The sequence below is a fragment of the Scophthalmus maximus genome, chromosome 8 (assembly GCF_022379125.1).
Source record: "Scophthalmus maximus strain ysfricsl-2021 chromosome 8, ASM2237912v1, whole genome shotgun sequence".
Lineage (NCBI taxonomy): Eukaryota > Metazoa > Chordata > Actinopteri > Pleuronectiformes > Scophthalmidae > Scophthalmus > Scophthalmus maximus.
The window spans coordinates 9,216,444-9,243,124 of record NC_061522.1 but is presented as its reverse complement, the minus strand read 5'-3'; the positions used below and the strand labels follow the sequence as shown (position 1 = coordinate 9,243,124).

Below are 26,681 nucleotides of genomic sequence, written 5' to 3'. Positions count from 1 at the left end.
AGCTGCCCCCGGCACTGGTCTCTTTTTCGTCTGCAGAGTCCCTGCGCAGTGTACTAGAAATTACCCAATCATGTTTAAAAAAATAAACATACCTTCTCAGAATATAGAAAAAAGGCAAACATTTCATCAAACTCATTTAACTCTTCTGATGAAAGATAACAAGCTAATTTGCCACAATTGAGTTTCTAGAATATTATACTGCTTTTCAATTCTTTGTAGTTCTGACTATGACAAAACATTTTTACTTTGCAGGGTTCACTTGTAAACCAATGTGAACTGAGGTTATAATATTCCCCCCACCTCACTAACATGTTCCTGCGCCTCTGTCTCTGCCTGTTCCCGTCTGAAGCAGGAAACTGAACATTACCACTGGGGCCCCAGATCTTTAAATCCCAGTTCCAGAGCACAGAGTGGGAGGAGGTGGTGTGTGTGTGGGGGGTGGGGGGGGGGATTAGAGAGAGCTGTCTCTGATGTTATTTAATCTCACTAGCCAGGGAGTGAGCAAGCCCGCGCACCCCTGATGCACGGTATCAAGCTCTGATGACCGGCGAGGGGGATTGGCCGCCCCAGACGCTGCAGAGCACTTCACGTCGTCTCCCCGGCCGGCCCTGACTAGTCGGCAGCTCAATTTGGGTGATGGCAAGCGTGCTCAGTCAGGGGAGAAGTCGGTCCCGGATGATTTCCTCCTCCCCTGCTCGTTCTCCTCGGCGGTGACACCCCTCCCCACCTCAGCTTCAGCCCCACATGTGCCTCTGTGTTGCCTACTGTTCTGTCCCTCCTTCCAGAACCTACTCCCCCCCGCCCCCGAAACCCAAAGAGGCAGCAATCGCTCGGTTACTGAAACTATCTCTGGAGCCTGTCTCACTTCACCACCACCACCCCCATCCTTCCTTCTCTTGCTTCCCCACATCCCTCCCTACCCTGTACCCCCCCCCCCCCCCCCCCCCCCCCCTCCCGGTTCATTCCAGCATGACAAACCACATGGGATTTCACAAGTCCTTTAAAGTCTGCTGCCTCTGGGAACCACTCTTCTCCATGCAACATTTTAGTATTCTAGGGAATACGTGACTGGGGAGGCAACCAATGCTGTTATATTTCTGCCATCTCCTCCTGGTTGTTATTCCGGTTGATGCATTGCAGGAGGGGAAAAAATAAAACCGTATAATGTTTGTCAGGTGATCATAACTGATCACTGATCATTTTTTTCCTTTTTCTTTTCAAATGGGTGCATTTATTTTCATTTCTGTCTTTGGTGATTCCTGCAAATCAAACATTCTCTGTCAAGATGTCTTTTACTGAAGTCATTTTTTTTTTAATTTTAACACATAAAAGCATCACAACAACAATATACAAATTCTTAGTAATCTTTAAAACCAAAACACATTTACACATGCAACAATAGGGTTTAAGACAATGAGTAACTTATTGAATCATTTTAGTTTTTGGAATGTTTTAACATTACTTTGTAGGAGAAAGGACAGTCGACTGCTCTGCAGGAGTAATGTCTACAGTATCCCGTAGCTCCAGAACAACATCTGACATGTCAAATATGTATAGTATTCTGTAATTAATTCTAAATTTCAATGATTTCAAAATAACCTACAATTCCTTTACTGGCATTACTCCCTACCTTTTAGACAGTTAACAACCTTTAGTGATCCAAACTGGAAGAAGAAAAGAACAAAAACGATTTCATGACTAAAGTAGATTTGTTAAAAAACAAACATGTACTCAGACCCTCTTTGAAAACACGACCTCCAGGTGCTGTCACAATTGTTCGATCTTAAAGAAGTGCGACTCACCGCACAAGACAATGTGCCCTGTTCTGCGGTGAGTCCACTCAGACCAGTCACGAGGAAACGAGTCAACAAGCCCATCACAGACGCACCGCTGCCGCTCTTCACGCCGCCGCTCTCGACGAGACACATCACATGCCACGGGCGTTTCAGTACATGGTTCTCAGAGGAAATAATAAAGAAAACCAGAGGAGGATTTTAGTTTCATTAAAAAATATATAATAATTTAAGAGTCAACAGAAATGATGGTTGAGGAATAATCAACAGAATAGATTATTGCTCCAGAGTAAAGTGTGTTGTGTTTTGTCAGATCATCAATCCTTGTGGCCTCTTCTGTTTGACGGATTCAGGATGATTGTATGATTGTCTGTTTGGGTCCTTTACATAGGATTGGCTGTAAAACTACAGCCACGACACTGAAAACACATTCATAGACACCAAAAATATACATTATGATACTGTCAAAAGGTACAATAATTACACAGAAAAGGAAATTACAGAGTTAAAACAACACCATTATGTTTTTCGTTTATCTTTTTGTCTGTCCCCCTTTTCTTCTCTCGTCCTCTCCAAATGTGTGGAGCATGTTGGGTTCTGTGAACCTATCGAGTGCTCCTGGCGGAGAGTCAAGAGTCCCACGTGCCCTCTTGTCGCTGGATGGGGCGGCTGTGGCTCGCCTCTCTAAAAGAACCACCGAAAAGCTTCACCGCTGTTGACCGGCGTCCTCTGTGGGAGACAAAATGTGAAGGACACGTTTTAATTTGCAGGTTTTGAAGCCATGCTATTATCATGTCATATATATGTGTGTGTGTGTGTGTGTACAGTCACTTTCTCAATCACTTGATGATGGTTGGCAACAGCAGTTTGAAATAGCACGGACTAAAGTAAAAACCCAGAAGGGCACTTTAAGCAGTTTTAAAGCACAACCACCAAACCAAGTATTTCATCAAAGAGCCAGCCAAGGTGCTTACATCCACGTCCCACCCACACCCAAATAATCATTACGCTGGATGAAATATTCAATACAAATTCCCAGGAAGCAACAATGAGGCATTTAATTACTGCAGCTCTAGCTGCAGTGAGGGGGAACAGTGCATCATTTCAATTTGAGCCCGCGCCAGCAGCTGCCCCTCCCCTTACTCCCCAAAACCTCCACGCCGGAATGACATCCTCTCCCTTCCAAAACTCATTTGGAAGTCAGACACATAAAGTACTGAAGTCTCTCCCACCAATCTCCATGACCAATTAGCACATTTTTTGATTTTTTCTTTCTTTTTTTTGCTGTTGACGAGGTGTGGGTGCATAATCACAACTAAAATCACTTTATTCTGAGTGGAGGGCAATTTGACATTTTAATACCAAGTGTCATCTGTGGCTCCTTAAAGGCACACTGATGAGTGCAGGCTCCTACACCCATACTTGTAGAGTTTATGGGCGGCATGTATAAAGTATTTACAGTGCACCATAAGGCTGAGCAATAATTCACTATTAACATGCACCGACTATTCGTGGGATCACATTGTTGACAACATGATCATATCATGTTGGAGCTTTGCAAAGTCCTCATGTGTAAATAAATAATTCCAGGCATTTGACTGAGCAAACCAGTCCATAACCCGTAAACGAAAATAATCAGAGGTTGCAGCGATCAATAAAATCGAAAACACCACCGATAATAATGATCATCACTTGATTGCTTCATGTGTAATTGAATACACATTTGCCATGTGTAAAGATATAATATGAAAGTATTTTAACAATATATCATAGTAGTTTAAGTATCACGGATTGCTGCACAATGTCCAGCAAGCGTCATGGCTGCGATGCTTTTACGCAGCCATTTTACTACTTAATCTTAATCTTTACACTTCCATGGACATTACAGGCTTCATTTACATTTGAGTTGGGACTTTTAAAAAAAACAGTTGTACTAGTTTCAGATTTATTTAGAAAGTGAATGCATGATCAAAAGTTTGTGGGGAACATTTTTGATCCAAAAGCTGTGAATTTGTCCAATGACATCATCGGAACCAACTCTTTTACCGTCTTAACACGTCATTGATCATCATGCGCCCGGCCCGGGCTTTAGATGACGGATTCTGATTAGTCGTGTGATAGACGTGTGATCAGTGAAACAACTGACACTGTTTTACTCAACCTAGAAGGTATGTAAAGTAAACAGAACCAGTCCGGTGACAATTAATTAGGAAAAACACGAAATGAATATATTAAAAAAGGTCTTCAAACTCCTCATCAGATAAGGCTATTAGACAAGAGATGTAGCCTTTATTCAATTTCAAGATCATTTTTTTGTGTGTGGGTTTGGAGCTGTAACAGTCACGATTAACCATTTTTTCAAACCCCATTGAGCCGTTACCTTTTTGCTTCCAAGGATACCATCATCCAAAATTTAAAATCAGGGATGAAATGAAACACCATCATGTTTTGGAAAACTCTGCCTAATTGCAATTGTTGTCCGCCCCCTCAATGTAGCGCCATCAATTGTAATTGATCATTTTTTAAAGCAACTAACTTTTTAAAAACTAACTTTTTATATATTTCCATGACATTTCTGGTTTTTAATTGATGGGAGAGAAGGACAGGATCAAAAGGGATGGGTGAGGGCCATGAAGCAAAGTACTGCAACATTTTGAGATTTTTCTATCGCCTGAGCCACCAGGAAACACTGGGGAGAGAAATCCATCTTAACGGTAAAGTCTAATGAGTTTGCTGTGATCCTCTGCAAAGCTGCCATAGGTTTACTCTGTGCTGAAGAATAAAAGGTTGATCTACCTTCAGCTACTCTTTACCTTTGAGTCACCAGTGTAAAAACCTCGTTGAACTATACATGGATGATGTGACCTTCTTTGGCAGAGTTTTCTTGTGGTCTTCCACATCCCTCTAACAACTGAAAGCTTTAGTACTCAGGCCTTTCACTATTTTAAGTGAAATCAATGAGTCATAACATTTTCGAAACATGAACATCTCTTATTCTGTAAATGATGTCATCTTAAAGTGATCAAACTGGCAGCAAAATATTGAGCTAAACGACAAGACGTCGACATAGTTGAGTAATTCCTGCAGAAAAATATCTACATTTCTGACAGTAGACAATAAAACAAGTCTTCATTTTAAGGCTGTAGAGCACAGTGCGCATGTCTGCTTTGGCTGTGGTGCATTCGCAGAGGCACGCTCAGCCTTCGGACGCGCTCTCTCCGTCGAGAACGCGATGCTCTAAGAGGCAACGAGGAGAGAAAGGGGCGATGAGAATGTTTATCTTGATCCATATTCTCACATTGATCAGTCTCTGGTGGAAGTGCGGCTCTCCAGGGACAATAATGACCCCGATCTGGGCACTTGGCATGTCCCTGTTTTGTTAAATTCTAGCCTTATCGATCCGGCGGGGCTCTTGAGTGCTGCTTGGATTCACTCCCGGGCCTCGGCACACTGCAGTGACCAGGCACAAAGAAGGCTCAATTAGCACAGCTCCACGTTTCCTGCTCCCCCACCTGCGCGTGCCTTCTAAATCGCTCCATCCGCCGCCAGGGAGAGGGAGGCAGGGACGACACGAGAATTCAGAAACAACGGAGACGGAGATGGATGAAGGGGGAGGGAGGAAGGAGGGGAAGGTGGGGGAGACGGTAAGGGTTGATAGTGTTACACCAGGGACACGGGAGCAACACCGAGGTTTCACCTCAAATCAAGACGACGTGGTGGCAGCAGCTCAGTCTCGTGTCAACACCGCTGCCTCTGCAGCAGAGCATACAAAACAACCTGGCTCCAACGGCACACCAAGGGAAAGACAATTTCCCGCTCTGGCAATGAATGCACACGGCTGAGTATTGAACGGACCGACGGAGGAGGAAGAGATTGTTTTTTTTCTCCAGACCTCAAATTAACCCCACCACACCACAGTGGGCAGTGTATTCTAAGTGTCGGCCGGTGGCTTCCAGTGATAACAACACAGTAAATGTGACATGTGGTGGAATAATTCTCTGCTGATTCTGGCGAGGCGGTGTGAGGTCTCTGGGCAGCCATGACACCCTGTGATCCTAACTGAACCTGGCAGGTGCAGTTAATGGTGAAGCCGCGTCGACATCTGATTGAAAACGAGGTTGTAGGAAGACGGCCCCGGCGAGAACGGGACGTTGAATCGCGATCAAACCAGCTGGACTGAAGCCGGGCGTTGAAAAGGCAATTCTTACAGGGACACATGCATGTGCACGTGCACACACACACGCACACAGACACACACACACACACACACACACACACACACACACACACACACACAGACACACGCGCACACACGGCATCAACCTCCAGCCACAATCTTAAAGATCAAGGTTGAGGCCAATCATTCCTATATTTTTTTTCCTACACAAATGATAAAAAACACAAGAACAGTCCGTCCCGTCCCGCCCCCCCCCCCAAAGCCCACCCCTGCCCTGCTCCTCCTCTCCCCTGCAGCCTTGGCGTCACACTGAGCTGGGGCCAGAGATAAACCACTCAAGACGATGAGGATGATAATGGCAGACGCCGCAGCGCCTCAAAATTCAATCAGCGCCGGGACGTCAATGCGGATGAGTGTAAAAGTGAAATATGCTCGCCGGCGTGTGTTAAAAGACGCCAGGCAGGGCTCGCAAAGACAACAGCAGGCAATGACGAGACCGATGAGGGGGGAAAAACAAGGGAGGTTAGGGAGAGAAAGAAAAACAAGAAGGGGAGAGGGAAAAAATGAAAATAATGTGTCTCTACTGCTCTGCTTCCCGGCACAATCCCACTGGCATTCTGAGCAGCCCTACGTTAACCACAGACTGTGAATAAATTACCCTTTTGAACTCGGGGTGATTGCAAATGTGCCCCCGTTTCTCTTGAGACATGTCTGGCACTAACCCTCAGCTCTGCGCTCCCAGCCAGCCTTGTCACAGAGCCCCCCACCCCAACTCCCCTCCCTACCACACACACACACACACACTCAAGGCACACACACACACAGAGGCATGCACATCATAAAACTTTTAATTCACCATAATTACGGGTGGTTTTTTTTTCTTTCCTTTCAACTACGAGCTATCCTTCTCCTCCTCTCTTTTTCTGTCTAGGAATTCTCAAGGTTCTCGTCTGACTCCGAGATTTAAAAAAAGTCTGACATGAGAAAATATCCTGGGAAAAAAATGTGTAGTTGTGGAAAAATCAAAGCGAAGATGGAAAGGGAAGGAGGAGGCCAGCGACAGAGATGAGGAAGATATAGCGAGACAGAAGGAACAGTGGTTGAACAGTAGCGTGTGGGAGTGGGTTAATGTGTTTCTGAATAATCATTACATCACATGGCCCATACGTCACCCTGGCAATAACCACTATTCATTAACTTACAGGGCACTTTTCATATCTGCGGACAGCATGTCTACAAGCAGATCAATTGACGAACACACCCCTTGGCTGCAACTGCTTTTAGTTGTCTGGACGCGCTTTTCACACAGCGTCACGACAGCGGGGGGAAATTTTGGTCTTTTCTTCTTTCTGATTATTTTCTTAGGCAAACTGGTGGCGAGGAAGACGAACCTCGGAAGAGATGAGAAAGGAGGAAGGAAAGAGCAGGTTTCATCAGAGTGGAGGAAGGAGGACTTTAAGAGCCAAACATGAAGGGCCGATCTCCAGGTCTAAGAAGGGGGGTAGGGTGGTGCAGTCAGCCTTAACTGATGTGTTATATATTGCCTGTCACTTTATTCTGCAGGAATATTGGGGCGTTGCCAAGCTCAAACCTGGAAGGTAGAGCAATCCATCACCTGCACTGTTACCAGCGTCGGTGGGTGGGGGGTTGAAATCTCATCTTGAAGCTTGTAGCCAATATTCTAGCCTCCCAATGCCGTTTATAAAATGTACCTCTCCAAGGCCGCTATCACGGACAGACCACTCGTCTAGTCATCCACACGCCACTGCCCCCGGTCCTGCATCACGAACACCGTAGCGCAAACAGATTATGTCGTGCCCACGCGCTCAAAGCGTTAAAATAACCAATCATCATAAAAATGATAATCATCAAAAACATCAATTATCTGTGTGATAATAATAATGAAATATTTTCTGTGTATGGTGCAGTGGTATCAAATTAAATCTAAATCATTACTATACTATAGGGCAGTGGCCAGGGCGATCGTATCCCATTCAGATACAGACAATTATGACAATGGACCTGCTCTGCACTGCAAAAAGCTCCTTTTTTTTTTAATATTACACTTTAAATATGGCTAAATATGACTTTAACTTGAGTATAATGTTTTACACTTACACTTCTATCGTTTTGTATTGAAGTCGGTTAACTCGGCATCTTTGATTACCATTACATTTTTTAATTTGACTATTTACAATATTTTCAATACTTTTTTGTTGGTTGCGTGAAAATTAGCTGTTACACTAACCCGGGTACATTTACATCGATGTCGGTATATGTCAGAGTTGATTAGTGAGTATGCACATAAAGGAACGTTAGATATCAGCATGGCTGCCAAACGTTAAGTGTGATAACATTGATTTCTGTCCATGCAACTCTCTAAAAAATACTACATTGTAACTACATATAAAAAAACCTTTAGACTGCCAACCAGCAGTGTTCCAAATGAAACACTTTTCATCAACCTGTTCCACGTTAAGTTATCTTAAGTTAAGTATAACTTTCAGAATATGATAAAATTACATTGTGAACCTTAGAAATATCAACTCAAAAACCAAATGAGACACGAAGAAGTGTCAGACTGTTTTAGTAGTAGCAGCTTTGATTTATCGTCAAATGAAATAAAATTTAAGTCCTGCAAATAATAAACCAAACCAATTTGTCCAAATAATCCAAATAATTAATCCAAATGATCATGTGATATTTATTGCTCAGAAGCAGTCTGCAGAGTGGGAGAAGTTTAAATTCCTGTGGTCACATACAGAACCCCACACTCACCGCCCATTTTTCATAGTTGCCATAAAATGTGGATTCAAATAAATCAGAGCTGTTCATTTTATAGTTAACCTTGACTACAAGTTAAATTATCATCTAATTCATAATGATCTTAAATAAAAATCAATGTGTGTGATTTCAAATAATTTATTTTTAATCAGTTCTAATTTTTACAACGGCATTTCACTACCCAATGAATCAATGCCAGATTAAAAAACCCTACAAGGTTGACATTGAATTTTCAGTATATTTTGAAACTGTTCAAATATTTATCAGTTGTCTTTCTGCCCAGATTGTCACCTTATTTGATTTTCCATAGAGGGCTCTAAGTATGCGATATTAACAGATTAAAAGGAACAACAGAGATCATTATCCAACTATTGTTCCTTCACTGTAAATAGCTCATGTATTCAGATAACCTCCCCACTAAAATATATTCACGGCCCAAATGCACACACACACACACACACACAAATAATCCAAGCACACCAATGTCGTGATAGCATTTCAATATTGAGATACTGCCACAATCTTTTGATTCCAGGTCCGGCCTTGCACCGGCCATCCATTCGAGCAAATCAAGCTAAGTGTATTGCGGATGTTTGTGAGTAATGATGAATTTGGGAGTTTTTTGCTGACGTGGCACATGTGGACTGAGGGGTGACGGGGGAATGTATGATGTTGTGCTTAAGCGCCGTGCCTGGGAGAGGCGGGGTGGCCACAGGGGGGAGATTAGGCTGTGGGGCAGTGAAGGAAAGCCAAATCCATCTCCATCTCAGAAACATCCTAAAGCAGATTACTTCAGTGGGAGAGGAAGGGGGAGGGAGCGGGGGGGGGGGGGGGCAAGGAGCAGAGGAGCGTGAGATGTATGAGGGAGCAGAGGAAGAGAGAGAGAGAGAGAGAGAGAGAAAGAGAGCAATTAGCATAGATGCAATTCTGGCACAGTCCTCTGACTTGATATTTGACCTTCTGCAAGTGTCTTGCCGGATATTGCCAGAGAAGCGCAGACGGACCATATGGCAAAGTGCTGCTGGAGGCTGAGTGCAGTGTGACTCCAAGCCTCCGTATGCTAATAGGGGAATGTAATTACAGTGCAGTATTCCTGTAGGACGTATATTTTACTCGCCCTCCATAGGAGCGGATTTTTCAGACGGGCCAAGCCTCAGTGGCTTCAGAAAATACGCTTAAAAAAAAAAATCCCCCCAAAAAAATCAAACAGCCAGGGAGCCATTGAGTGGATAGTTAAATGGAACAGGCCCAGTTTAACTGGGGCAGCGCTGCAATGTGTCACTTTATGAGGACGTCAGTTTATGTCAATAGCAACTGAAGAAGCCACAGTCAAATATGAGGGAAACCGCCAAGCTGCAATCTGCTGCTCTCCTCTGGCCACGCCCCAATTAGTGATGTCACAGCGGAGGTTTTCCTTCCGCCGCCAAAGGCAAAACACCTGCCAAGCCAGTGACATCACTAACTGGGGCATGGCCCGAGGAGCGGCACATTTGAAGGTTTTCAAACCGCAGACGGCAGTGAAGCATCAGTCTTCTGCCTTTTGTGACTCACTGCGAGTGTAACCTTTTAATCTTAGGATATCAACCGGCTTTTGTCTGGATAAAAGAGAAGAGTTCGAAAACTATTTCAAGTATAATTAACAAGTGTGAGAATGTTCAAAAATAATCTGAAATGGAAACGGGTAATATTCTAAAATATATTTTAGATATAAATGTTGGGCGGTTTGCTACTGAGTCTCATTGTGCTAGCTAGCATGTTGCAGCTTTAACCACAAAGATTTTCTTTAGCTGCGCCATGCGGGTGTTCAGCAACGAGTGTAATGACATCACATATCCTTGTCCACGATGATGTGCCAGCAGCCATTCGTATAATCAACATAACATGTTTTAATGGTGGATCAAAGAAAGCAAATATTTTAGTAACGCTTTACCTTATGTTCCCCTATTTAGCATTTATTACTACAAGCATTTAATAAATGGTTAATAATGCACTCTAATCGTTGTTTGTGGCTATAAAGATGTTTGAAAGTGTTAATTATTGTGCAGTATTTTTTTGTAATTATAACTTTTATGAAATCAAATGTCAATGCAACAGTTTTACTACATTGTATTATTTGCTTATACATCAGCTTTCTATTTATTGAATATTTATATGCTGCAATAGATGCCAAACAGGTGTATTCAAGACAAAGCCTTGTCTAAATTTCAAATTTTCTCTACAATCTATGCTCTTATTATTATAATCCTGCCACATTATGATCATTTTAATCACTGTTTTACAGCGACATTCAGTGGCAAAGAAACATGTTCATACTGAACACAGAATCCTCAACAAGCTGTGTTCACGAGGGATTTGTTCACCCACCATCCGTCCTGAATTCCTGCCTCACACTTGATTGGGGAAAAAACTTGCAATTAAAAAATTATCCAGGCAATTGTGTTTCCTCCCAAACATAATTTGGCGGAGCAAATTAATAACGTTTAAATTGGTATTCCGTATGTTGGCCTTGTGACGGGCTGGTGACCTGTCCAGGGGTATAGATAACAGATGGATGGATGGATTTACAAGCATCGTCAATAAAAATTGGCCTAAAAGAGCCATATGTCCTTTTAGGGTTCACAAATTGTCTGGCATACTTTAATAGTAACACTAATTCAGTGACTATTTGGAACGCTCTCATCCTATAACACAGAATATAATCTCACACAATCCTCCCCCACAGTGTGAGATATCTGGGTTAAAAATGTAGGGACTTTTTACAGCCGAAGCCGCTCAGACGCCGCGCGTCTTCCATCTATCACGCATGGAAAATCCTTGCCCACACACAGACGGAGGCTGAGCCGACCCTTGTAGGAAGAAACTGAGGCAGCACTTATGGGCCAGAGGCTGCCTTCTGTAGCCAGGATCACCTACCTGCTCCTTATAAAACAGTGCAACAGCCTCCATTTCAATTAGCTTCACCTAAGTATACGCTTGTCCAAGTAAAGGGGTTTTACACAGGGCTGCCACGAAGCTAACTCTCCTCTGGGAGACAGCAGAAAAGGGAATTCAGGTGCCGTTGAGATTTCCCGGAAAACAAAACATACAGACGCCACGGAGAGGTCAGTCGAGCTCTGAGATGGGGGAAATCAGAGCAATGTGAGCAGGGAGAAGGGCAGGCGCTGGAGGACGGGAGCCGTGGAGGAAGGGGGGAGATGAGCAGGACATGCGTTTGAGTGTGCAGACACCTGAGGGATCTGGTATGGAAATCCCCAATTTCTCAGCCAAGTTGCAGCCTTTTGAACAGCGGAAGATGTCAGCAAGCGCGCTGAGAAGCCATGTGGGTGTAACGAAGCGAGGGCTAAGCGAGGCAACATGCTGCCAGTTCTGTGAAATGTTAAATTGAAATGCAAAGTAGGAGCAGGCCTCCTTGTTTTGAGCAGATTTCTCAGCATCTGTGTGGGAGCCCTTAAACTCAGAAGGTCTATATACACAGAGCTCTGCATATTTACTGTAAATCAACATAATATTTAGGTTAGGATTAGAAAATACGCACGGCTGAAGTTGAATTTTTAATTGCGTCAAATCCAGCGAGTAACAAATTTCAGTTTAGTAAATTTCAGTTTTAAATGACGTCCAGTTTTCTTCTGCTTACGCTTTCATGCCTCTGAAGAACCTACGAGCAAAATACGTTGGTGGTGACTCATGTGGGGGGGGGTCACTAAGGTTCAGGACCTCGACGGTAGATCTGCAAAGTGGGAATAACCGTAGGCCCCTGGTTGATTTTTTTTTCCCTTGACAATGTTGGATGACTCACAGTGGAAGCTCTTCGTCAGCACAGAAGATGAACAACTGTTACAGAAAACATCTGACTTCTTCTCATAAAGGCAACCAAGGCTCTCAGGCCTGAACTCCCTCAATGCCAAACTGAACTGAAGATATAGACATGATTTCTTAGAAACAAAGTTGGATTAATTGTAACTTGTATCATAAACCTGATAAAATTGTCAAATTATCCAGATGACTCCTGTGTTTGTTTTTTCAGGTAACACTGAGAATATGGTTATTAGAAACATTTGAAATCAGAATTCAGAATTGGGTAAAACACTTTTTCCACTTTCTATCTAACGGTTACAATGTTAATCCTGTTTGCAAACTGTTTTTACTAGGTTTTGTTTCAGTTTCATACCCGTCCCCTGACATGAGTTACAACCAATCGATTTGCTTTACATGCAGCTCCAAACAACCTGTAGCTGTCATATGGTGGATGGTCGGTTCCTCAGCCACCCACAGTGACCCATTAGATTGTTCATCCTCAGAGAAGCAAATAATTCCAATTTAAGGAAACGCAAGCCAAAAAAGGTTGGAAACCACTGTACTAATGGATTTATATATGTCTATATACTGGTTGAGAATCCACAGGACGTCTTAATTCGGTTTTATTTAATTTAGCTGTGACACACACACGTCTCATGTCTAGATCAGACACCTCCTTGCCAAAAAACGAAAGAAAAACAAGGATTGAAGTCATTTAGGTAGAATCACAAGACTAATATTCCTTCCTAAAGTGAGGAATAACATATGTAAGCTTTGGTTAGACTCAACAAAGATGAAAACAAGAGAGTTATCATTACGAGAGAGTCGGTGGGCAATGTAATATGCTAAAGGCAGCGTTTAGGATGGAGCTAATCCCGGCAGGCTCCCCCCTGCTCAGCCGTCGCAGCTTCTCACTGATCAGACGGGGAAAACGGTCACAGTTTGTCAAAACGCGGCTTGCACTCCGAGCAGATTGAAATCATGTCTCTGTACAACGGAACGTGAGGAGTGACAACAAACGGTGGACGGCTCGATGGTTTATCAGTCGTGGAGGACAAAGGGGGCTCTCCGCCCCGGAATGAAACTATCCACCTGATGTCATCAAGCGGTGCATCATAAATCCTATCCTTTGCCTGGGGACCGCAGACTGACTTCATGCCTATGTGACACTCTCTAACCCCAGGGTTTCTCTTTAGAGGGAAAAAAAACAAAAACCCTGGAAATATCTTTCTGGGCACGGTGTCAGATGCTCGCCATGAAATATTCATAATCTCCGAGCAGAGCCACAATAGAGGAGGTGGCAACACGCGAGGATTTGACTTGCAGAAACTGAGGCGCTTAAACCACGCTGACCGTTTTCTCCCATCACTTTCACGTCAGGTTTCTTGGATGAATGGCTAAGAGCCATCTGTCACGACTGCAGTTTAACGTACGGATATAATCTCATTAGAGAATCCGCAGAGGTGCAATTCTACGGCTCGGTATTTTAAATTTCATATATTTCGCCAACTAGTTTAACATATATTGGATGCAGAGTTTTTGTTTTTTTATTTTTGCTGCTCGATATCATAACCTGTATCACGTAGCTTTTTATACAGTCAAAGGAACATTCTGATTCCAACCCATCGTCCATCGACTTGTACACGTGTACAGTAGATTCAAGAGTGTGCTGCCACAGAAATACCTTTGAAAAGGCACAATCTTTGTTCCAAACATAAAGAAAAGGGAGCCATAATACTAAATCCAATGGAGTAATACACTTTTTTTTGTTTGTTTTTAATGTTCATAAATGCAATTCTCTATTTTCAGCTATGACAAACATAAAGACAATGACACCTACATATACCTGTAATTTAAATGGTGAAATAAATTACCGTGGGGGCCTCAGATGCCAAAAACTAGCCATGCACATCATTATTTTCATGAAATCCATGTTTTCTTTACTGCTACGGTTGGTTGGTTGGTTGGTTGTTTGTTTCCTGGTGGACTGACAACTGATCCTCAAACTCTGAATAAAAGAGATTTCTATTTGCACTGACAAGGGAGACTTTTTTATTAGGCTTCCTGTTCATAACAGCATTACCATGCGCCGATAATATCAGTTGCAAATAAATAAATAATAATAATAATAATAATAAAGTAGTTCTACTGTGATGGATTTCCTACTTCAGACAAGCTTAAAGTCTCTGCAAACAATGAGAAAAAAGGCTTCTTGGAAGGCAAGAAATCAACCAAAAAACGTTTGCGTGGGAAAACTTTCCCAAGCGATGGGACTTAAACACATCTGGTCTACAAGTACGTAGGCCCTCGCTGACTCTTTCTAATTCTTTATGCAAGATCAGCTTTGTTCTGGGCCCTTAAATGTACTGCTCTGCAGAAGAAGAAAAAAACCAGCATCAAGGGCAGAATGATGTCTTCATCTTAGGCAACAGGATCGGCCCAGTCAACCAGAGCCATGGTAGGAAGCCAGCGTTATGAGCGGCGAGGACACTTTTGAGGTTTGACTTGAGGGAAAATGTTCGAGAAATCGATAGCAGAACTGTAATTTAGTGGTCTGTCAAAGAGGTCGATGTTGGAGAGCGAGAGGAAGAGAGAGACAAGAGGAAGAGACGGAGAGAGTGCAGCAAAGGTGTGCTCTCAAATTCAAATCATCACACAGCGCAAATGGTCCCAACACTCGGGTTCACTGCAGGTCTGGTCTGACGGTTAAAAGGCTGGTTTTTGTAATAACTGTACGGTTTCAACTCTTACAGTCCCATGCTTCGCATTAGGGCAGCTAAAAACAACTTGGTCTGTTGATGTGAGCTTCCTTTTTTCATTCTATTGTTGGACAACACTTTATCATCTGTACTGAAAATAAAATAATTACTTCAATTTGCTACCCATGAGCCCGTTGTTTGTCAACTGCCGTTTTTGAAGCCTTGAGTTTTGCATTTTGACCAGCGCCGCGTTGGGCTTTTTTGAAACGGGACGTAGGATTGGGGGTCTGACTGGAGTCTCGTCCACTGCGCGTCCTCCTACACCTGCAACCAATGAGTTGGATCGACTTTTTTTTTTCAGTCCACAAATGACAGTGACTTACAAATGTCCTGGGGGAATGATCATGTGAACGTTACATGTTCTACTCGACAGAAAATTACACTGGGCTTGAATGGAACGGGGTAATCATCAGAATAATTTTCCCGTGTGGTTCACTCCACAGTGTACTGTTTGTACGGTGGCCACAGGGGAAGCATGTCTGTGCCTGGTGGAGGATTTGGTAAAAAATGATACATAATGGGGAATGCAATGTTCGAGGACTATTTTTCCTAATCTAATCTATCGTAATCGTATACATCAGTTCAGTCCCACATTTGCCACTGGCCTCGTTGCACTTAAGAAGAAAGAGAAATGAGAAAAATGCTTTGTAAAAAGTACTAGTCTTTAATGAAGACGTGCAGAAATCAAGACTCATCATTTTTCCGGAGAACAGATAACACCTTGTGGAGACGCTCTGTGTCTCTCATTACAATCCCCCGATGCGTTCACCGGAGACTTTTCTCTCACACTTTTCCATGCAGGCTCTCCGTAATGACGAGATACCTTTTAACTTCTCAGCCAGAGTCAGCATCAATAATTTATTCTCATCTGTTTAAAATTTAAAGTGCCACACATTAACGTCCTCCCGCACCTGCTCTTTTACGTTGTCCACCCTCCACTGGGCTGCTTTTCTACCCCCATGCCTCTCTCTCTCCCTCTCTCTCTCTCTCTCTCTCCCATTCTTCCTCTCCATCTCTCCCTTCGTACTATAATAAAGACAATGACAATGAGTTCTTTTTCACCACTGAACCAGGGATGTTAAATCAAACGGGGGCAGAGGAGGCGACAGACCGCATAATGTAAGGGCATCGTCTGGACGCCTCCGATTACGCTTTGGCCTTAATTGGTGGCAGTGGCAAAAACGATGAATTCTTTAACAGCGCCGCGCGGCCGCGGTTTTTTTCCGAACACCGCAAAGGCCTAAGGAGGACAGCTACCCCGCGCAAATGGAAGTTGACAGAAGATCCACACGGCACAACCAATCTAGGGGAAAAAGGGCATGACTACGAATGAGGGGGCCTGTGCACCTAAGTAGCTGACGGCGGCCTGCAGGGAAGATGTGTATAATTAAGCGGTCTGCATCGCGGTTCAGATGGCAAAATCCTATTGTCTTGACAGGAGCTTAAGGTTGCCCTTTAGGTTGAGATGCGCAGCGGCGTGCAGCCTCGTTTTTCTTTTCTTTTTTCACACTCCCCCAGACCTCTGCGACCAAATTAATCTTCAGTTTTAAAGCTTGAATAAATCCAGTAAGTTAGAGATCGGCAGATCTAAAGGCCGTCTGTCCCTCAGGCTTTTCCTTCTCTGCTTCATTTTTTATTTCTTTACCCCCTCTCCGTTGCCCACGGAGATTGGCTGGGAGCACTCAGTGTTATCTCCAGGGAGCCAAAGGTTGGGGGGAATGGGGGTGAAGGCCACAGATTTGTCCTTATCTATTCTCAGCACACCTAAAACAAATTAGACCTGGCTGCTGTTGCTTATTTGGCTCCCGCACTCTCATTAAGAGACTGAATCCAAGCCATTTTCCTCAAGGTCCTGCTTCCTGCCATTTCGGGCCTTGTCTTTTATCACAATAGCAAAGGTTTCCAGGCAGCCGCTGCCACCTTTTCATCTCACCCATTTCATGTACTCATATCAACACGGCACAGAGAACAGAGGAGGAGAGCGAGCGAGAGAGAGAGAGCGAGAGAGAGAACATCCCCTCATTCTAGGTTTTCCTGCACACGACTTGATGCCGGCCTTTGACATTTGTAATTGAAAGAAGGAATCTGTTCAGTTGAATCTTGTTCTACCCTCTTCCTCCTTTTTCCCATAGTGTGTTTCATACTAATCAATTAGGAGCTGCTCTCTACTCTATTTTACTCTGTCTTCACATTATTATGGATGAAAAAAACAGAAGTGCTATTTAGGTGAAAATGGTTCCTGACAATATTGTCAATATGGCACTTTGGAATTCTTTCATTTTTAAGGAACCACATGTTTTTGTTGTATTGTATGTCCTCAGAGTCTGGATGAGTCTCTTCACAGAAAGAGTAGCTCAAGAGGTGGTCGAACTTTTGTCATAGTAAACGAATGCTCTGGTCACCTGGATTGAATTAGTTATAATTCTGTTTCCGTCTCATTGGTCTTCATGTAGTTCTAGTTCAAACCGTTAGCATTAACACTAGAGCGATACTTCAGCGCCATTTCAGCAACTCTCGTTTTTCAAACTCTTTTACAAGTGCAAAGAAAAACAAAAAGCATCAATAGATTGACTAAGACTTAGTTAACGTAATTGGGAATAGAACCTGTGCAATTCGAAAAATCTGACCAACTTGGATTATACACAAAGACCCAATATTTTGCTTTCAATGAATAATAATTGAAAGGCACAGCACCAACACCACCAAGCAGTTTTTCTGTTAAAGTAAGTACAATAAGAAAGTAAATGTTTCTGATTTTAATTGTTAATTATTATGATTAATAAAACAAATCGTGAAGGGTAAGGAGCCATAGAGATTTGGGAAAAAGTGCTTTAGAAAATGGTACGGTTACTTGGATCCACTCACAAAACCTCAATATTGGTGTTGTAATTTGTTGAGGAACACGTGCTGGCAAATATTAACTTTACATTAACCAAAATTCCACGGCGCTCTAAAGTCCTCTTTACGAGCCTTCCTGCAGAAAAATAAAAGTAAAGTCGAGGTAAACAGGTGAGGCGAGAAACACAACTCGCCCGCATGAGTTTTATTCCATTTGAAAGTTAATGAAAGACCTTTGAGCCATCGGAGCTCAAGCTATGCAAACGTAACTGCTCAGGAAATGTTAGGTTAGATGAGATTCCTCCGCCAGACTAATCCATCCTGGAGCCGGAGAGCAGCACAGAGACGGAGAGAGAGGGAGACAGGGAGACAGAGAGAAAGAGAGAAAGAGGGGGAGGGAGAGAGAGAGAGAGAGAGAGAGAGGGAGCAGGATCTGCTGCAGAACAGCAGCGGTGACACAGGGCAATTCTCTAGGGCCTTGCATTAGCGCGCTAAATTAAAGGGGGTATTAGATTAAATTGGCTCTCCAATTTCAGGGGTGTGAGTAAAATTCTGATTTGCATTTTCCACCGCTGCTTAAGATATAATTAGTTCAGGGTGATTCCCATGTGGAAAACACTGACAGACAAATCTAGCTGGCTGCCAGTGGCTTATCGTCTCTTCCAAGGCACGAGGTACGCTCGGCGCGTGTGTGGCGCGTGCATTTGTTTGTTTGTCTGTCTGTTCGTGAGAACGGTACATTTGTGTGTGTATGAGAAAGGTTGTGCATATGTGTCACTGCTCACATGTGAATTTGCACCCGCAGGCTGTTAAATTCTTCCTCTAAAACTCCCTTGAGCACCGGATTCCTCACACACACCCCGGTGAACCGTGACCATTAGCAACAAGGTGGGGAAAAAAACATGGCGCCCCTCGTTAACATAAGCTATGACTAGGCAAGTGCACAACTTAACACCTCCGAGAGGCCTTTCAACCCAAACCCCATTTCCGCAGCAGAAGGTGCACCTGTAATTACAGAGGCCGAGTCGAAAATAACAATTACTTGCGAGAGAGGTCCGCAGCGTGAATCACTGAACTCCGTGGAGGAGCTTTTTAAAAGCAAGTGTGGATTTGTTTGGGTTTTTTTCACACCCGTGGTAATTCTACCCATCTTCGCAAATGGATGTTTTCCAAAAGTGAGTCTACCTGCGCATTAAGAATGTGAGGCCAGCTTCCTGGACACCTGTTTGGGACACCTGGTAGCACACGATATATGCAGCATTTAAAAATGCTTCCAACTTCTGGAGCATCCAACTCACAACCAATAACCAGTCGGTGACCCCTGTATTCAAACTGAGGTTTTTTCATAATCCCCCCCCCCCAGTGTCCCCCTCTGAATGACGAGTCACACGTATCTTCTATACCTGCATGTTCCAACCCCTCAATTAAAGGTACAGTACAAGATACCTGATGAATTATTCAAACTTGTGACGCTGTTGTTTTTATGGCTGCACCAAAAGGAAATTTGAATTATAATTCGTAAGAAAAAATGCACCTGAATAGAAACACAGTTTTATCTTAAAAAACAAACTTTAAAAAAAGAGCTATCACAGATTCAAACAAGAATTCATAGCAGGAATTCATTGTGAATGTAAAACCCATGCGTGGTGTTTTTCCATAAGCAGATTAGGTAATATTCTACAATTAACCTCTTTTTCCTCTCTGTGTAATCACTTAATTAATGAGCAAATCATCTGGGCCTCAGGTTGCGTATGTAAGTGACTCATACATACAGGCTCATGTTGAGTAGGTGAGCAAGTTCAAACTCTCTGGCTAAATAGAGCCATATTTGCAACTTAACATTCATATTCTGCCTTCGCCCTTGACAACCAAATATGATCCAGTAGATAAAAAAACAACAACACTGTCCTCTGATTGTGTCCTGACGAAGCCTCTTGCTACTTGTCAATTAAGACAGTGCTTAATATGTTTTTCCCTTCTCTAAGTGACGCTGATTTGTTCTGCCTCCTGCATCCTTCGTGATATGCATCATACCCTAGAATGATCTATAATTGGCCATAATGACACAAATATAATATACAATGATTTCATCTCAACCCCACTGTATATGCACAATCAATCCATACAGGATCAGTGGGAGAGGATCGGTCTGGGTGCTTTACCCCCACCCAACCCAACAAAAAACTTGGGGGATGTTTTGTGAAACGCCATCAGCAGCCCTGCCATCACTCTCACCGTCTCTTGGTGGTCGGCGGCTGAGGCTTTGTGGGATATTGATTCTCCCCATCCAGAGACGGTTTCCATAATTGGTTAAAATGACCGGGTGCAGAGAGGGATGGCTCTCTGCTGAAAACCATTTCCCAGCCCTGCTTGGAGCTGAGCCAAGCTCGGGGTTGTTCGGATGCGTTCCAGCCCCAGCCTGACTGGCAGCAATTAGGGGTGTCTGAGCCAAGCTCAGCTTGCGCTCCGCACAAACACCCCTAATTACTGCCAATTAGGCTAGGCGGGTAGGCAGATTTGAGAAGCCGGGGGGATGTTCAGGCATGGGTGGGCATGGAAACAATTTTCAAGGGCTTAGAACGTGACTGGATGAAAAGGTTAATGCTTTGGAGTGCAAGGGGATAATAACAAAAGAAGGGGAAGCGGAGCCCCGGTTCTCACCTCCAGCGATGAGCCTGGCTTCTTTTTCAGCTCCTCGCATTTCCTAAATTTGCAGATCTGGTGGCCCGTTTTGCGGTTCCGACAACTGCTGCAGACACCACAGTTGATTAGACGCCTGCAGGGTGCACAGACCCCACACCTTTTCCTTTTCTTCTTCGCTGGGTTTCCACTGGATGCCGAGGAATTATTCTGTGGGCAGTCTGCCAGATTGGCAATTTGAAACGCACTGTCTGTAACGGCTGCTGAGGCTGCGGGGGAGTGAAGGGCTGTCATGACGATGACCCCGGGAGGTAATGAGATGCCCCCTAAAGCCGGAATAGCGGAAAAAGTTCCAACGCGTTCTGGGAGATTCATTATCTCTGCTTCAGCAGCGCCGCATTTCAGCTTGTTCATGCATTCTCCTGCTAAAGGTCTGCAGTGTTCGGGGGATAAGGTAGAGAGGAAATTATTATTTGCCATTTGCAGCGTCTCTGGCGGCACGCCAGGCTTCCCCGGCCTCTGGGAGTCATTTCTATGCATGCTGGTCCTATTAGGGTTTATTGCCGCTGATTTCCTTCCCCAGAGCATGGCGTTATCGCAGTTCCAAGGGGACATGCCAATTCTAGCACTGGGAAAAATGGGCGTTGTGATGCGGGCAATCTTCTGTGGAAATGCCCCATTGGTTTTATAAAAGTTTGCAAAAGACCTGTACCTTTCCATTTCCGCGTTATAATCCAAAAGCTGGCTTAATCCACCATCCTGAAGAGTATCCTTTTGTAGGAGAGACACGTCTGCGTTCTGTCCGTTTTCAATGCAAAGTGAATTGTTTAGGTTAGACATGGCTGAGGACTGGTTGTCAATGTTCAGGAGAAGAGAGTGGAGTTATGGTGGCCGTTGTTGAACTGAAGCTGGTTACGAACAGTGTGTCACCATCCTGGTTTATCTTCTCCAGTGCTAAAAGCAAAAAAACAACAGTTACACATAACAGAGGCAAATGTTTTCGTTCTAATCAGATTTCATCTCGCTGCTTCAACTTTTCTCTGAAGATAACAGCAAAACATTTGAAGGATCCTCTGGCACATTGTTTGCGGGCCGACGTTTTCAAATGCAACTTATCACAAAAAGTCAGGAGTGATCTTCATCTGGTGACAATAACGTGATGGCTGTGACAGACCAACATGCCATTATTATAATGGGGGATGAATTAGCATGCTTCAGAAAATGCCACACTTTCAACATGTTACTTTTAGATGTCTTTTCAAGTTATTCTTACATATTTTGGAAGAAGGTCCAATCAGCTACTTCACAGAGTGAATAAATACATTTGAATACACAAGGGCTACGTTTCATGAAATCGCAAAAACGTAAGCCTAATATTCAACCCAAAATATCACTTTAAAAAAGAAAAAAACAAGTTTGAGCAGAGCCCCAGCAGAATTCAGATGAAGACGCCAGCAGCTACAAACACAAAGGAGTTTACCTTAGGCCTGCAATATAAGCTCTTAAAAAATAATCTTCTCTGGATGCCAGGAGGAACATAGTTAAATATTTTTGATGGGTTTTTTTCTCCATCTCATCCAAAAACAGCTCGGTCCAGCCTCTTGAGAAGCACCTGCATTTCATTCACGACCAGCTCATTGACGGCACAGATAGTCGCAGGTGAATTTACATCCAGATCATGGACCAGACCAACGGAAGTGTGTTCAAGTGTTTGTCTAGGTGTACATGTGTGTATGGGGGGGGGTTGAAGCCCCCCCCCCCCCCCCCCCCCCCCCCCTCTCTCTCTCCACCAGTCTGTCTGGATTTGGTTTCCACAGATAAAAGCCCATTAGACACATCTCCCCCTACTTCCATTACCTTTTTCTGGGCTTTCTCTCTTAATTGCCAAAGCTGATCCATTGCTGGAACACTAAAGCATTTCAAATCACTTCCATGGTGCTACCCAGCAGCTGTCTTGAAAAAAAAAAAAAAAAGATTTAGAAATGTGCACACATGGAACTGGAGAGCTCGTACTGGGCACTGTTTCAGTCTTCTGAATGCTGAATTGCATCCCCTTATAAAGATTCGCCCTGTTAACGTACAAGTACAAGAATATTGTCCATGATGGCACAATGGCTCAAAGTCTCACTCTTCTAACCTGCAGTAAGACATTTAACTATTATTATTCTCATTCTGATTCTATGGCACACGTGTGAAGCTTGAAGTGGCCTATATGCAGCATCCGTTCCAGATCTGGAGGGCTCAGTGTCGATGTGGCATCCACAACAACCGGGCAGCCGCCGGTAAACAAAACCTCCTCGGCTTAATGATCAGCCCTCCTCAGGGTCATTATTACTTAATCAATTCACCCCCGGAGCGAAATACGCAGCCCAAAGGCAATCAAGTCACGGACATTGATTTTCAGCCTGTAAACAAAGTTTAGAGAGACAGAAATGTTCAATACTTGGGAACCGGAGAGACACGCGGCGAGAGGAGGGAGAGGGAAAGGTGGAGAGTCGGAGTGGGAGGCTGAAGAAAGAAAAGTGGGAGAGAAAGAGAGAGAAAAAGAAGAAGCCACGTCCGATGACGAACCGTTGTGCCGCTGCTGCGCCACGGTGCCATTAATGGCACTCAGTCTGGTCTGTGGTCGACGCGCGGATCAAAGGTCGTGCACGGATAATCCGAGGAGGAGAGAACGACGCCACGGTGCCAACAAAACCCCACAGGCGTTAATCCGCCATTGGCCGGATCACTTGGCGGGTCGCACGGACACAGACGGAGAGGGCACAAAAAACGCATGCGACTGGACGGCACAATATGGACGGATACATACACACACACACGCCACACGCACGCACACGCATACGCGAAGAGAGGGAGAGAAGGAGAGGGAGAGTGGGAGAGAGAGAGAGAGGGAGAGGGAGAGTGGGAGAGAGAGAGAGAGAGAGCATCACCTACCGGGTTCCTGTTGAGAAGAGCGGCTCTCCAAAGACGCTACCAGCCTGCGACCGTGTGACGGCACATCACTGCGAGGCGATACGCGGAGGGGGATAATGCCAAGACGCGAGCAAGACGCACAAGACACAGGCGGCCCGAGGAGAGCAGGGCGAGCGTGTGCGCGCGCGCGTGTGCGTGTGTGTGCGCGCGTGTGTGTGTGCGCTAGCGCGCGCGCGCGTGTGTGTTCAGAGCGCTCAAAACAAAAGGAGCATTTATCCACTTTCTTGTCACGTTTGGGGGGAAAAATTGTAAGAAAAGTGCACAAATAAGCCCCAAAAAAAGCTGTGGCACAAGAAATAAGGCGGGGGTCGTTAAAATCGCAGAGGTTTTGGGTTTTTTTTTTTGTCAAAGCGTTTCCTCGCCTCTTGATCCGGGGGCTGCGTTGTGCGTCTGCCTGGTCCCTGCTCCGTCCGCGTCTCCTGTCGCTGTGTGTGGCTGATTGGTGCTGAGGTGAGGAAGCAGGGATGTGGACACCTACTGATCATTGGCTGGAAATTACTATAGAAACACTCGGGAGGGAGGGAGGGAGGGATGGATGGATGGATGGATGGCTCGGGGGCGCCCGACGGGGAGAAAAATATCTACGTGGAAATATCTGCGTCTTTGCACCCCGTTTATGGTGAACCTCTTTTTCTCTCTCTCTCACTCTCTTTCCAGAAATAATAATAAAAAAAAATTCTTTCGTGACGATGTATTTAAGGGGGGGGGGGGGGGGGGGGGTGTAGTCATTTGCCAGGCGCGTCTTTTAATAAGGATTGGGGGAAACTTGTCAAATTAATTTGAATTGAGCTGAGCTGTGATTAAGATAAAATGCCTCCGCTGGCTTGTTGCCCCCCCTCTCCCCCCTCCTCTCTCCGTCCAGCGTCAGCCATAATTACTAAGACCCCCGGGATTCATCACCATTATAAATCCCCTCCTGCTGGCCCCCCATGCCTGCAGCTCCCACAGGCTGACAACACAGACAGAGCGTGGCACATTTATTCCACGAGCGCGCGCGCGTGACACTGTGGGGCCTCATTCATGTTGATGCTCACACGTTTTGAAATGAAATGAAGCTGTGACTCCCAATCAGAGTCCCGCATTATTATTCACATCACCGTTTATATATTTCAGCTTCAGGATCAAGTTTGAAGAAGAAGAAGACAAAAGTTAACTTCAACACTGAGGTTCAAACCAAACGAGGTTTAAATTAGAGAAACATCAAGTGATGTCAGTTGGTGACACATCTTGACCAAGCAACATCACATGGTAAAACCCCAGGAGGATAGAAATTAGTAGGGTGTATGATAAGCCATCCATAAACTCATGAACCCTGCCTCACTTATTTTACAGTTATGTCACTTGTTAATTGATAAAGCACCATTGATTGATACATTTTTGAGTGTGCCTTGATAGATCAGATGTAATTTTGGGTTAGCAGATTGTGAAATATCCCACTGACTGGAGTTAATCCTTTTTATATTTCGTAGGAATGCAGTCATAAATGTTGATTATCTGTTTAGTAATGCACTAACTGATAAAGCTAAGGAATAGCTCATTAGTAAATTATTGCAGTTTTAAGTGTTGATACGTTAAATGAACTTTGGTCCAGCCCTCGTCCATGAAACATGTTCAGATGTTCGAAGCAGCCAAAGGGCTTTTTCACAACCTGGACCTCCAAAACGTGTTTGATTATTAGTAAGTTATTCATAAACCATAAATTAAAGGCATTGGCAACAACTTTAAACCCTAATAAACTATGCCTTATTAGAAAGTGGGACCGTCTTTCATTTATGATAAATCAAATACACAATAAATTATATATTGTAATCGCCACAGCGCCTACTAAGTGTTTTTTTTATTATGGATGAAATTGCTAATTATTTTCTTAGTTAATTGCCATGTAGAAATAAGAGAACAAATTTCTATTGAAAGTTCCCAAAGACCAAGCTCAAGTCTTCAAAGAGTTTGTTTTGTTGGAACTAAACAAAAACCGAGCAGATATTCATAGTTGAGCCCGAAGTGGAAACTTGAACCAGTAAATTTTTTTGCGTAAAGGCCAATTTAATCTCTAGTCAAAATTATCGCTGATGAATTTTCTGTCATTCATCTAATCAGTAAAATCTCCTAATCATTTCAGCTCAATATATGACATATCACTTGAAATGGCATCATGCCATAGAAGAAATAAACAATCCCTGGATTCCCTCCGCGTTAAAACAGGCTTAGGTGTGAGTCAACAAACTGACAGCTGACATTTCTAAGTTTCTAAGTCGTACAGCTCCTCCAGCTGAGTGGTGTCACACCAGGCCTATAGGCTGCTAAAGGCTTCACTTTGACGAATTTATCGAGAGCTGGCAATAGATGGGACCGACTTCTGCGTTAAATGTTTCACAATTATGTGTGAGCGAATGCATACATTTGTTTTCTGACCTTGTTTGGAAGCAATATTCTTTTTATCAACAAATTATTACTACAAAGATCCTGTTCCTTAACATACCAAACAAACGTGTAAAAAAAAAAGAACAGACTGAACAAACCTTGAACTCCAAAACGTCCGTCCCTTCTTCCCTCCTCCTCTACCATCCCATTATCTGGACTGCTAATCCTCGGAGGGTGGCAGGGGATTGGAGCCAATCCCAGCTGACATTGGGAAAGAGGCGGGTTGTACTCTGAGGCCTGCACCACGAAGCAGGATTTGCGGTTATCGAGGTAACTTCAGGTTTAACACTTGGTTTTCCATCCTGCGAAGCTGGTTCTCTTCTTACCGCTCCGGATCAGGTTCATTTCAAGATAAGAGTTCAAAGCCAGTCACCGGTACAACTACTGACCAATCAGATCACTGTAAAAACCAACGTCATCATTCTACAGGATCCCGACTGGGACAAAAGAGTTAAGAGTAACGTGACAAATAATAAAGCGTAGGGGATATTGAGCTCA

At 43.9% G+C, this 26,681-nt stretch overlaps 1 protein-coding gene and 1 long non-coding RNA gene across 5 annotated transcripts; both read right to left on the bottom strand.

Annotated features, from left to right (window-relative positions):
* Positions 1 to 1,288: 1,288 nt before the first annotated feature.
* On the bottom strand, positions 1,289 to 26,530 carry cxxc4 (CXXC finger 4). 4 transcript variants are annotated; one of them, XM_035638553.2, is made up of 4 exons: positions 26,282 to 26,530; positions 22,644 to 22,739; positions 20,808 to 21,740; positions 1,289 to 2,522 (listed from the first exon to the last, which is right to left on the bottom strand). In XM_035638553.2, exons 3-4 carry the CDS (start codon positions 21,624 to 21,626, stop codon positions 2,478 to 2,480), a joined length of 864 nt encoding a protein of 287 aa, XP_035494446.1. In that variant the 5' UTR covers positions 21,627 to 21,740; positions 22,644 to 22,739; positions 26,282 to 26,530; the 3' UTR covers positions 1,289 to 2,477. The 4 variants fall into 4 exon arrangements, with proteins under 4 accessions (XP_035494446.1, XP_035494447.1, XP_035494445.1 ...); XM_035638554.2 differs by having other exon boundaries at positions 22,644 to 22,735; XM_035638552.2 differs by lacking the exon at positions 22,644 to 22,739.
* On the bottom strand, positions 16,272 to 20,801 carry LOC124850488. The gene is made up of 2 exons (XR_007031387.1): positions 18,417 to 20,801; positions 16,272 to 18,282 (listed from the first exon to the last, which is right to left on the bottom strand). It is a non-coding gene; the product is annotated as an uncharacterized LOC124850488 (long non-coding RNA).
* Positions 26,531 to 26,681: the final 151 nt, after the last annotated feature.